The sequence below is a fragment of the Ostrea edulis genome, chromosome 5, assembly GCF_947568905.1.
Source record: "Ostrea edulis chromosome 5, xbOstEdul1.1, whole genome shotgun sequence".
NCBI lineage: Eukaryota > Metazoa > Mollusca > Bivalvia > Ostreida > Ostreidae > Ostrea > Ostrea edulis.
In genome coordinates, this window is record NC_079168.1 from 53,330,989 (window position 1) to 53,345,149 (window position 14,161).

The 14,161-nt window shown below is 34.1% G+C and overlaps 1 protein-coding gene across 2 annotated transcripts in view; it reads right to left on the reverse strand.

The window, feature by feature from the left end:
- Positions 1-457: 457 nt before the first annotated feature.
- LOC125649708 (mitochondrial genome maintenance exonuclease 1-like) overlaps positions 458-14,161 on the reverse strand; it is a 58,867-nt gene continuing 45,163 nt past the window's right edge. For both annotated transcript variants that reach the window (XM_048877417.2, XM_056164831.1), the window contains one exon: positions 458-1,669. In XM_048877417.2, the coding sequence (XP_048733374.2) occupies positions 1,511-1,669 (159 nt within the window). In that variant the 3' untranslated portion in view covers positions 458-1,510. The remainder of the gene's footprint in view (positions 1,670-14,161) is intronic.

Below are 14,161 nucleotides of genomic sequence, written 5' to 3' on the forward strand. Positions count from 1 at the left end.
TGTTTTCCTTTTCTTTTGCACTTTTAAAAAACGAGTCAAGATTGTTTAAGGAAAGTCCATTAACTCTCGAGAAAACAAAGGATTAAAAGTGTCATAAAGTTGTCCTTATATCCCCATTTCAGCAACAAGGAACATTAGGGAAATGCATGGTGAAAAACCACGAAAGAGATCCTGTACAGACAGCGTGTCCTCTTCTCATGCCCTTTGTTAATTTTTTCCCCTGTGTTAATTAAAAATTTGGAGTTCTTTCTTACTTCTGGCACATTTATCATACCGTGCATGTCATCCTATGACGTCATTAGTGCTCATTACCTGTACTTTAGGAAGTGGAACAAGAAAACTTAACATTTACAATTCCTTATTTAAAAAAAACGTGTCCTCATTTTCAGATCAGACACAGATAACCATTTTGCAAAGATAGATGCCATTTAGAAATTGACCAAAGAGAACAAAACGTAAAACTTTTGAGTTATTTAAAGAACACAATGCTGGTTGCTCACATGCATTTAGCAACAGTTTATTATTTTCTTTTACATTTTGTAAGTGTATGCTTTTACTTTGCAACTAAGGACTTGAATCCTGATGTAATTTGAGCACTAAAGACCAGAAAGCAAGAGGCTTCCATGTGCAATAACAGACAAAAAAAAAGAAGAAAGATTCATTACTAGGGAAGAATGCAAAACAAGTATTTCCACTTTATGTAATACTGAACATAAACAATGCCAGGCTTCATCTGCACACCTTGATTGTGAATGCTTTATCTGGGCTAGGTAAAACAACTATCTATAAAATCTGTCATCCATTATCAAGCTGGGGAAAAATCTAATTAAAAACATACAGCAAAAATAATATAGTGAAATTTGAACATGTTGAATACCATAATGACTGCAGCCTTAAGATTATTACATCACTGTCTTATCTTAAATGACTTTGAAAGCTGTTGAGACTTGAAAACAAAAACAGTCTTAGGTAGAAGTTAAAAACGTCTATAAAAGAGTGTGTTCAAAAGCAAAACTTGACTCTGTCATGGATAGGATAAAAAGTACCAAGTACAAGAATTGATTTGCTTTCTGTTGAATGGTATAAGTATTATTCATGTACACATGTATGTCTTGTACTGGTGAAACTAAACATTTTTCAACATGAAACATTTTTTTTAGTTTTCAACCTGTTTTGCTTGGGGTTTACAAAATTTGAAGTCTTGATTGAGCATTGGCTCTTCACTGGTTTCCAACAGATATCTTACTGATGGCTTGGATGATGCATCTTGTGTTTTACTGGTAATATTGTTTTTCCCCTGTTTTTTTTTTTTTTATTTCTTTGTCTTTTTTCCAGTTGTTTGTTGTCTTTTTACGATTTTGTTATTCTATTAACATTAAGTTTCTTCACTGGAATGCTGCTTTCCTTGATTCAATGGTATATCCTTTCCAGTTTGTTGCATGTGGTTAATAACAAGCTTTCTCCAATTCCAGAATTTCATTTCGCATGGATGTTTCTCTGGAGAGTTCTTTCAAGATGCCTCATTGCCTCTCAGTAACCAGTACTGGTGTAACTTGTCCAACCATTTCCTCCAGTAGGTCTGGCACTTGGCAGCATCCAGGAAGTGAATGTGGGCTGGGTCCCCATTCTCATACACCACAATTAAGGCAGCACTATTTACAGGGGGGATCTGCAGAGAAAACAGAGGGGATTAGGCTAATTATTAACAGGACCCAGTTTTCATGTACAACACATTAATCTAGACCTGAAGAACAAACACATCCTGCCTTCATTTAGATAGTAATTTAAACAGGATTTTAAATGGGAAAAAATTCATTCTGTTGGCTATTTATCTCCTCTTTTGAAAGTAAAGTGATGTCTTACCCTACTTAATAATAGATTACCAGTACTTGTTTGTACACAAGAGAAGAAGACAATTTCAGACATGACAGAAACAAATTATTGTTGATGACAAAGTAATAGGAGGTTTAGAGTTTACAGTAACAACTAAATCATTGTATGGGACAGTTTAAGTGGGAATGTAAGATTTAATTCCATTATCAAACAAAGTTTATTAACCTTCTGAAAGACATCTTAATAGCAGAGAGTAGCATTACAAGATTTAAAAGTGCAATGAGCACAGCTACTGTATAAGAATCACCAATTCATCAGTTTACCGGTATCTTGATGGATGCTAATGTTTTTGTGAATTTTTAGAATAAACCCTCATCAATCACACACACATTTTCTTTTATATAATATATATATATATATAATAGAATCTACATTGGTAGATAAATGACATATAAAAAATCAAGGCATCTAATAAAGCTTCAGTGCAGTTTCAACTCAAATCTTCAGTTGCTTTATATTTGTAAAGCTTCTGAAGATTTTTTGAAATGATGAGAGTGCTAAAGCTTTACTAAATGTTTTCATGTTTCTCTCTTCATTATATGTACATACATGTATATGAATTTGTCTCTTTTCTTTCTTTATTCTTTTTGTTTTGCTGTTTAACAAGAAATCTGCGTCAGGACAAGGTGTCTAAGCATACAGTAATTCACACCGTAACACAGAAATCTACAGGCAGCAATATTGCAGTGTCATTACCACCCTGGGTAAAAACCTATCTTTGTGGTTTTTTAAAAGTATTTTGATGCATCCCACAGTAGGGCTGACTGAGACTTGTGTGGTCTGATATTTTCACTTACACATAAACTTCTATTCTATGAAAACTTTAACAACAAGCAATTAACTTCTCTTCATTGAGCATTCAACAATTCAACCTTTGTGCAACATAAGACTTTTTTCCATGACTGCTGTGGTAAGGACTTAATCCTTCTTGATCCATAACAGATACTGTGACAATTCCTCTTCTTCATAATTACCATGACAAAATCGCCCATTATGCTAAATCCCATGTTTTACCCATGAACGGTAAGCAGGTCACATAATAAAAATATTGTGATCAACAGTAAAAATACAGTTCTAATCCTTCAAAGATCTTGATAACACTCCTATAGAGCTACATTAAACTTTTTCTACTTCCAGCAGATGATAGCTGAATTTTTTATAAGCCAAACACCTTCAAACTGTAAATGCCTGTCTAAATCCAACAATAGTTTTAAAAGTTCAAAAAGATTTTTCATTTGAAAAAAAAATCACATATAAAATGCAGGGATTAAATAATTCCTCATTGAAGAATTTTAAAGCTGATTTGTTACATTAATTTAGAGCTTAGGCTTTTACCCATTCCCAAGCATATTTACAGGCCAATTATCAACAAAGCAATTTCATGGAGAAAGTGGAAACCAAGATTTAAAAAAAAAAAAGGAACTTTAATGAAAGTCTGAAAAATGGGTCCTTCTCCTTATAGATGTGTTAAATAGGTACATCAGTGGGTTATTTAAGTCACTGATACTTTTAAGTTACTTAATGGAATGACCAGCACTTTAAAAACAACCTTAACCATGGACATTCATGTTGACAGCAATGCCTGCACACAATTCACTGAAGTGAGGATGTCACAGAAAGGGAATTTGCTTCTACTAAGTTTAATATAAACCTAGGACTTCTGGCATGACAATCCAATACTCTATTAATTGAGCCATTGATGGATTACCTCATAAGGAATACCAAACCATATTGCCCACAGAGAGAGAGAGAGAGAGAGAGAGAGAGTTAGAGAGAGAGTTCCAATACTGTCACCTGTGAGGCAAAGTTTTGGGGACAAATGTTTTTTACCTGCAGGAACTCCTGAAGCCAGTCCAGTGCTCTACTGATGGTAGCCACTGGCCAGACCTGCTAGGAGGGCCATATATCAAACACTACTATGAACAGATTTCTTGCAAATTTTTATTTGGGTAAGGTTGATTCCTTCTAAACACAAAATCTGGTTTACACACAATACCATAATGATAATTTTGTCATGTTTGGTGTTCTGACACATAAAGATTTCTTTGGGAAAATATTTCTTGGAATTTTTTTTAGCATTATTATAAATCTTAAAGATTTGATAATTCACTCACTCCATTAATTAGTAGTTGACAGATCCAGTAATGGTACAATTTCAGAAACCACTTTACCAATCATGCCAGAGAGGACCTTTAAATTTTCATTCAGTGGATAGGCTGAAGTGTTCTATTCTGAAGTTGACCAACTAGGTTACACAAAATATCAGGCAAACTTGTGAACTTCATTTACATAATCTTGTTGATTTACTTCAATTTTATTTACACACAATTGGCAAAGTGATAAAATCTGTCAAGATCTCTCCTGGGGGGAGATTCCTAATCATTAGAGTTATCTGCCCCTATCAGATTGGCATTGTCACTACCTCTGTCAGCTGACTTCCTTCCAGTAAGGTTAACTGCTTGAGGTACAAGTGGGCCTCTCAAGGTAAATAACCCCAATGCATGGTGAAGAGAACAACTTAGTCCCCCTACTGAGACCATCAACAATATACCCATTCAGAAGATTTTTATGATTATTTTCTGTATGTTGACTCCTTTTAGCATATTCAAGCTTATTATTTTTATAGACCAGGGAAGTTTGAATATATTCATGTGGTAAAGAAAATGATTTGGTTGTTTCCCCCTGCACACAAGAGGCATTTATACTTACCAAATGAGCGATACCACATAAAAACACAAAGAAACAACAAGCAAAAGATATTCTAGTTCATAAAGTGTAAACTTTCAAAAAGGTGTTGAACACAAGTCTGGTTTTTTTTTGTTTTTTTTGTTTTTGTTTTTGTTTTTTTAAAATCTTATAGCTTCATTAAACCCATCCAAAATTTTAAGATGCAAGAGGAAATTTCACCAAAATTATCACAGAAATTTTCAATGGTGGGTGGGTGTGCACAGATAATAAATACAGATTTCATGCCCATGCTATTAGTAGAGAATGATCAAACCCTTTCAAAACTGAGGGAATTTATATATGTATAATTAATATTTTAAAAGAGTCAACATAACAGCTTTGTATTTATTCAATTAAATATCATGCAATAGTATATTGGTGAGATAAGTCGGGAAAACTCGTTTTTAGTTTCTTTGTTTATTTTGGGTATCTGGGAGTAAACAAGCATGCAAACTAATCTCATGTAACTGATCAAGTGTGATAAGTAAATGTAGCATTGTGATAAATGTGTATTGTGTATGATAAAATTTCAGCAGTGCTAACATTTGTCAAAGATAGTCGTTTGCTCAGGTGTGCATTTGTAATGAAATCCCCATTACCCAGATTTGGCTTTATCGGACAGTGAAATTGAAATATCAAGACCAATGCAATCACTACCGATACATAATGAATTTTAGTGTTTGTATGAAAGCTGAATTATATAGAACAAGGCGATAAACCCTATTTGTCTATGCAAAATATACTGCAAATACACAAGAGTGAATGAATGAAAAGTTTGAAGTTGTTATCAATGAATGGATTCAATTCTTACTCTCCTTTAATCATTGTAAACTTGTTGCTTATCTTAACAAACCCTGATATATGTAGTTCAGCTCCCATTTCTGGTAATCTTAGGAAGCCTCATTGAGTTTTTGCAAAGCATCTCTACCCAGTTTTTATTTTAAGTGGTGGAGTTCTACTTTTATTTCTAATATTCAATCACATAAATGTGTGGATCAATCAATTCCTTACCCAATGTGAATTCAGCATCAAATGGTCAGAAAATATGCATCATAACTACAATGAAGCAGTCTTCCCTCCTTACAATACATGCACTTTTCAATACATTCACTGAAACTTAATCTAATCATAACTTTTCTTAAAACTGCTTAAAGATATAAAGTTTCCAAGCTGCAATGAAAAGTTATGAAATAATACCAGCAATCATATGTGTCAGCAGAAAAATGAGAGATGTCTTGCAAAGATCATATGCTGATGTCTATCTCTTTTGGGTTTGTAATTAAATAGAAATAATGAATATTGCTTTGAAAATTCCACCAGACACCTCCTGAAGATGACAGAGTAATTAAGCTGTCTCTCTGCTGTTCAGTTTATTACTCCCATCTCACCAAGCACTCACAAACTATAGTAAATTTCAATGAAATTAGGAAATCTGAATACAACAGCAATAGCACCCCTTAAAGTTTCAGTGAAATTGTTCTAAATTTTTTTTTTCGATGAGGAGAAACAAAATCCACCCATTCTTTTGAAATAGATATGACGGCTCCAATTGTGCAATCCTTTTCTAAAAGTTCACTTCAAATTAAAAGATTCCACAAGTCATAATAGTTTCTTTGTGGTGTAAAAAGGGTAAGGTTTTCTGATGAAACTGACACCATCAGAGGACATCTGTAGAAGATATTCGCAACAGTAGGCATCTTAAACACAATGTCTGTTTCACTTGTTAAATGAAATAAATGACTTCTCATTTCTCCTTTGGGAATGTAACCCAATAACTCATCTAATTTCTTTCACAATTGGAAATGAAGACAATGAATGTATAATTATAGAATTCAGCAAATGGCCAGTTAAGAGATAAGACATTAGACTAGATAATACCAGGTGTATGAACAATGACAGGAGAGACACTAGAGATGATTCCAATGAAGTCTGAGGGAGATCCATCACCCCAGAAAATGATAAATCTGTTTTGCACTACTATTTCACATAAAAGTCAAATATGCTTTTATAATACGCTTGCTTTATGACTGTAAAGAGAGCTTATGGTGAAATACCCGTGCTTTCTCTTGAAAGTAAAACAGACCAGTGTACATAATCTTATCTTTTAAGCTGATCAAATTTATCTGGACTTCGACCCTTGAAGCTCTCCGAGGTGTACTCATTACCACTGTCAATGTCTTCTTCATTTCTGGCAATAAATATATCCCATTTAGGTCAACGTAAATGAGGAATCCAGCTTGGAAATTGTATTGCTTTCAAAATGTTTACCAAAAAAGTCTGAAACCTATTTTATGCAAGTCGTACATTTATTTCTTAAATTGCTCAAGGTACAAACAATAATAAATCCAACCACTGATCGACAGATGTCAGCAAGACTGCAAACACACTGACTGCTGTCAATATTTAACAGTATCATTATCTAAAGTAACCCCATTTCCACTTTCACTATTACTGAATTACTTCCACTTGGAATGGGATGTGTCCCTTGAATAAAAATGTCAATTTCCTGTTACTCAAGAGATGCCTATTACAGATTTTGTTAAAAGGTAAACAAAGGAAAGGTCCTTTCACAAGAAATGCAAGCGCTAAATATAAAAGCAGTACCTCTTTGTTCTTCAATGTGCCGGCCAGTACCTGCCATGACATGAGGCCTCCGTTTTTAAGGTCATATTCAAAAGACCTGCGAGTCTCACTTCTAAATGCTGAGTATTAAAAAGGAGTAATATCACTATGTTTACACCTTAGGTTAGGCGAGGCCAGGACACATAGTCCTGTTCTACCACTGAGCTACTGGGACCAAGGAACACATCATGCAAATATCAAATTCCTATTTCTTCAAATCAAAAAGTTTTAGGATGTAGCAGACAGCCAGACAGATCATTCCCTTTTAAAGTGTCGCTATGCATAGCAAGCAACACATAAATGGTACAGTCTTAAAATGTTCTTTACCCTTGAGCATTGAGGAGCTTGGGGGGCCTTTATCAAAATGTGAAATTTATGCATGGTCCCAGGATCAAGCCAAAGAGCAGGGTTATCCAGTGAGAATTCCATTCCTTTGCTTCTGAACATCTACCATAAAAACTCGGTGCATAGTTATTATGAGTTTGCAGGCTTTTCATAAAATTGAGAAACTGAGGTTCAGGCCCCAGAGTGGAGCTATATATTGTTCAATTAGTGAAAGTGAATTAAATGTTCTTTATTCTTGAAAGTCTAGCATATATACCCATAGTGGGCATGTATGCGTATCAAACAACAAAAATCTACATTTAATATAAAAGATCTCCATATTGGGGCAATGTGTGTCTTTCAAATTCAGAAAACTAAACGACAGATTTTGGGACAAAAAGTTATGTTAATTTTTTTGCTAGTGTTTCTCCATTGATAAATGTGTCTCAAATAATTATTTCTAACTTTTTTATCAGTGATTTTGATATTGTTTAAAAGACAAAGTAGGTTGAATTAAAGGACAGAAGTTGGGTAGGTAGACAGACTGCAACACTTTAACAAGATCATATATACCATCTAAACTTTGTTTGCTTATAATTACTATACACTTAATTTGTTTCCTAGACATTCAGGAAAAAAAGATGAATACTTTTACAAGATTTAATTCAATTCCACTATCAAGTCTACATTGCCCAAAATCAGTGCCTGAACCCTTGATACAGGGACCAAATTTCAAAGCTCTGGTAGATGCCTCCAACTTAATAAAATGTTCAGTAGTATAAAGATGGTTTAAAGACCTTTCAATTACTGTAAACGTATTATATTTGGCGTGTACGATATTTGGCGGAAATCGTTTTTTTCAACAAGTTAGCGCATTCCTGAATTACTTTAAACATCTAGATTTACGGATGGCATTTAGCGATGTACTTGATTTAGAGGAAGCTGCGTTCCGCCAAAGGCGCTAAATAGAATACACAGCCAAATGTAATACATTTACAGTATATGATCCATATAACCACACTCTGGGGCTTGAACCTCTGACTTAGGAGCCATATAAACACACCCTGGGGTCTGAACCTCTGACTTAGGAGCCATATAACTACACCCTGGGGCCTGAACCTCTGACTCAGGAGTCTTATAACTACACTCTAGGGCCTGAACCTCTGACTTACGATCCATGAGTTTTACAATTTTGGTAGAGGTTTGTCTCATTACATTGTATACTATTACTCAGTTTAGCTGTTTTGCAGGTCTTCACAAGAAATCTTTTAAAGAAATAAAGAATTTTATTATATGAACCATAGTTTTACCCTTTCACAAAAATCCCTTATCCATTGGGGTGGGGTGTGTTCATGCACTTCAAAATTATAGCAGAAGTTAATCCCTGCTTATTATCATTATGCACTCAGTTTAAAAAGGTATGTCCTGAGTGATCTTGACTTTTGTATAGTGACCCTGTGAGACTTTGGTCCAAAAGATCTACAATTACTGAAATATTGTTGAAATGGTATTTTTTTCATATATAGGGTATATGTTCTGAGTGACCTTGACCTATACAAAATTACCTTGAGTGACCTTTGTCTGAAAGCCATTTGCCTGTTACTTATTTGTGTGACATATTATCAATACTTATTCAAAAACTGTTGAAATAGGGAACTTTTTCGTTATACAAAGTATACTGGGCATTTTATTCCCTCCAAAAATTTGGGGTTGGGGTTGCATTTAGTTGCTGTTGTATCTGTCTGTACATTCGAGCTAATATCTCCTAAACCTTTTATCCAAAATTTATCATTGATCACAAATATTCCTTTGGACAAGAATTTTGATTTTTTAGACCAAGGTAATTTTGGAAAGGTCAAGGTCACTGACAGAACAACAAACTGCTACAACATAATAATTTGCTGTGTTTGAAATATACAAATTTACTAATTTCTTCACTTCCTCTTAAACAGTATAGTATACTTGTTTGTAAAATTGTAAACAATGAATACTGTACTTGTTTATTCTTATTCAGTGTTAATTTGAAAATAAATTCCATTTGTTGATCAAAGTTTGTTCTATTTTGATGCTATTTTTTCCAAGTGAATGGGCCATTCACATAGAGTTGGTATCATCATATGGGGAAGCATAAGCTTAGTGCTTCAGGCGTTCACTTCACAATCCGGAGGTTCTAGGTTCCTATCTTTGAGCCAAACAGTAAGGCATTACACACAGTTATTGACTATTCCTTCATCAAAGCCAAAGTTTCATGTCATAGTAGGTTTCTGCATGAATCTTTACTGCTACAGCCTTGAATGTTGTCAATAGATCAGATAATGTGAAACTTCAAGTACAGTTGGTTACATCCCAATCTGTTGTTTTACGTCCCATTCAAGAATTTTTCACTCGTGTAGATTCGTCAACAACAGTAAACGAAGTACAACAAATTTTGACTGATGCATGATACTCAGGGCTGTAGCAGTGAGGGTTCTTATGTTTAAGGTCATATATCAAAGAAAACCAGTAATCATTTGACTAGCAGATTTATACAAAAACAGCTTAAAATTTTATAGCGATGGTATATACAACAAAAAATGATGACAGTTTCTCCCAGGCATAGCTATTGACTTGTGTGTCTTGATGTACTGTCATATAGTGTGAAGTGCATTGAAACTCACATCTGTACATCACTGTGATTTTACTCTGGACGCTTTGTCCAAGCTATGTGGGAAAACACTTCAAAATCCCTTATACCCAAGGATGCTTTGTGCCAATTTTGCTTGAATTGGGCAGATTCTTAAGAAAATGAAATTATGAAAGGTTGATAAATAACAGACTTACAGCTCAGGTGAGCGAAAATGAAGACAAATTCAATAATTCATCACAGATCCATGAAACAAAATAAAGCACACCCCATACTTATTTCCCCATTAACATCCACCCTGAACGATAATAAAGTTAATCATATTTGAAAACATAATCCTTCCGTGTTGAAATAACTGAATTTACTGCAAAGAGATTAACATGTCACACCTATAATGGCGTAATAGTTCATAGATTAACAGAGAGCAATGGAGATGGCAAGCACAGAGCTGTTAAAAATGTCACTTGTGTAAGATATCCATGTCAAACAAGAAAAGGGAGATATAGGATAACAAATTAATATGATGTTTGCATTTTTCAGCAGATTCACAAATATGATATGTATGCACCTTTTCCCCCACCTGAGAGATTTCCACAGAATTTGTGCAATAACTCCTGAAATTTGATCCAATGAACTCATCATGGAGACTTGACTAATTTGTCTCTTCTCATAATGATGGGTATCTTCATAGCTAAACCACTGTCACCTGCTGTGTCAACCTTCTATTTAAATAATCAATTGCATCCAGGCTAAAACATTCTCTATTTGAAATAATAGGTTTGGCTACCCAATTGAAGATAAGATTGCAAAATTGAAGGGATATGTTGAAAATTCAATACCCCTAAACTGTGGGTATCACAGTGCAGAATATATGAAACCTGACCAGTGGTGGTTTGGTCTTGCATCTGATTTTCTTGAATTTTAATGATCTTGGACAGTATGCTTGGCATTGCTTGTTAAAAGCAAGCAGGTGCACAAAGAGTGTCACCAGAAATGATTTCATTTCAATGTAACTGAATGAGAGTTATCACAAAGGTTGTCTCCAAAAATCAATATCAAGATATGAAAAGATGCTATTAGAAAAATGGACTTCTTAAATTAAGTGGTCTCTTTGTTCTACTATAAAATGCTCTCTATTGCTAGACTTCTGGTTGTTAACAAAGGTAAGATATTATTCATAACAAAAATTAGATTTGAATTTAGAATACTGAAAAAACAATTGTCACACACTTATTGGTTCTTATTAAAAATGATTTAGCTTTAGAATCTTGGTCCAATTTGAAAATGGAATCATTTTCTATCAACCTAATCATGATGCAAGTATTTTCATGTTACAAATTTTAAACCATTTTTGCCATCTACTTTTTCAATGAAAAGAAACTTACCATTAACCACTAATAGGGCTTTTTGTGCTGTAGACCTTTTTGGTCATGTGGTTCTTGAGAAGATTTTTTAAACACTCTACCTTATTTCCACAATATCTCCCCTTATTAAGACACATGCCCCATCATAATTGAGAATGGTGCTGTGCTTTTGGAAAAAGAGAGTTAAATATAAAATGTGACAACAAAGACGACAACTTTTGATCAAGAAGGACCTAAAAAGTGCTCACAAGTGTTTCTATTCATGCCATTCATATAGCTCATGAATGCAAGTCATTTCAAGGTGCATCCTTGTGCATCTTGTGTCATGTAATTCTACATTCTTGAATTGCCAGTCTAGGAATGACCAATTATGAAAAAAGAATGTTTCTTTAATAGGAAGATAAATGTTTGCAATTATTGTCTAATGAAAGAGGAGAAAAATGTTAATTATTGACATTTATAAGTACAAACACCAAATTCTGGATATTGGGTTTCAGAACTTACACCTCATCTGTATGTTCTAATAATTACCTGATGTAATAGATTCCATTGAAATTCATCATTACAGTATTGCCTTAGCTTGCAAGTCAAAATGGTTTTTGATTGATTTGGCAATTATAACACAAAAATTACAGTGGATTCAATTTCTTCTGAGGCATCTCTATCCCCATTTCTTAAAACATGCATTCATCAAATCAATTTAAAAAATGTGGCCTGAAAATCAACCGAATTCTAACACTGCCAAATTGATCTTTACACACTATAATGTTAACAAAATAAGTATCCCTTTGTACAGCAGACACATTGCTATTCCTCATTATCTGAACTAATCAGCAATTAATTTGAAACGAAGGTGAGTAGATCAACAAGAATCATCTACCACAAAAATAAGGTGGCCATGGTTTTTGTATGTTTTTTGTTTTTACTTATGAGTCGATAACTATCTCAACTAAAGATTAAAACATAAAAATTTAATCAGTCACAGTCAAATAGTATCTCTGAGAAAATATGGACATCATAAAAAATCACACACAAATTAGCAGCGATTCAAGCTTTATCGATTAGCTTATGAAGGTTGGAATTTGGGATCCAGAAGAATAAAAAGTTCCCATAGTTAAGCAGCACCAGCTTTTTTTTTTTGTGCCTACCATTCTACATATATATATATATATATATCATTACTACAGTAACTTGATCTGAAGAGTCGGATCACGTCGAGTTGACAGGCGCTGATCACACGAGACGTGAAGCGTCGAGTTTGATCTGATGATCCGCGCCTGTCAACGAGACGTGATCCAACTCTTTGGATCAAGTTACTGTAGTAATAATAAATTCATTATATACCCCCTTCTGTATTTTTAATCCACATTTCTGAGATAATAAATGTATTTCAAATTATCTAAAACACATAAAGTGAAAATATATTTTGTGTACGCAGTTTTGTTTGTGACGCGGTCGACATTTTACACAAAAAACATTGTGTTGATGCATTGTGACATCATAAGTTTCAGAGGATACTGATACGGAATCAGAAAACCAGTGTGGTGATCCGGAAAATCGGATCACATTCTGTGAAATCAACGGTATAAAAAAAAGAAACATTGATGGGTATTAGGGCTGTCACGGTTCCAAAAATGTTCGGGTTGGGTCGGTTCTAAATTTTTAACTTAGGATTCAGGTATTTTGGTTCGGGTCTATATAACTTATTTTAAAAATCTAATACAGTTAAAATCAAAAACCTTTGTATTTTGTTACAATAATTACTCGGGGACGTGGACTGTGGTTTAGACTCGACATCCATGGAACTAGACACAGCGATGTAACTTCTACTCATTTCCATTCCATGTTTTCGATGTTTTGTCACTAACGATGTCGGTCCTGTGGCATACGTACTGTCATTGTTTATAGTTTTGTCCAAAATGCCATCATTTGACAACTGATCAAAATACAGCCACCTTTGAGGATTTTGACAACATTTCGTTTTAAAAACAGCTTTCTAATAATGATTCTATTTTGAAAACCAAACCCGAACAGAAATGCGGAAAAATGAAACCGAACCCAACCCGAACAACATGCACAACTCACGGTTTTCGGTTATTTCGGGTACCCATTGCAGCCCTAATGGGTATATAATAAAATTCCTTCTTGAGTATCATTTACAGAACGCCCGAATTTGTCAATTATGTGTCAATGTCATGGATAACAAACAGTTTTGGTGGCCCGATAAACAAATGATAAAAAAAAAACAACCCCAACCTATACACACAAAACTAAGAAGAATTGTTTTAGCACACTAAAACTGATGTCTTCCCTTCCATATGTTTTTTAAACATTTTTAGGGATCATCTTTAAAGTGGAAAATTAAGAGTTACGGTACATAACATTTGCCTACTATTTGTATATGTGCTTCAAACAAGGAACAGTGTTGTGAACATATATGATAGTAAATTAAACTTACCAACATACCAAATATCAATGGCCTATGTCAAAAGACAAAAAAAGTTATGGTGTGGATAAAAAAATGCCCCCAAAATTCTATTGTTTGACCTTTACAAAAAAGGTAAGAGGTCATCAAATATCGCATGCAACACAGTCTTATCATGGTCAG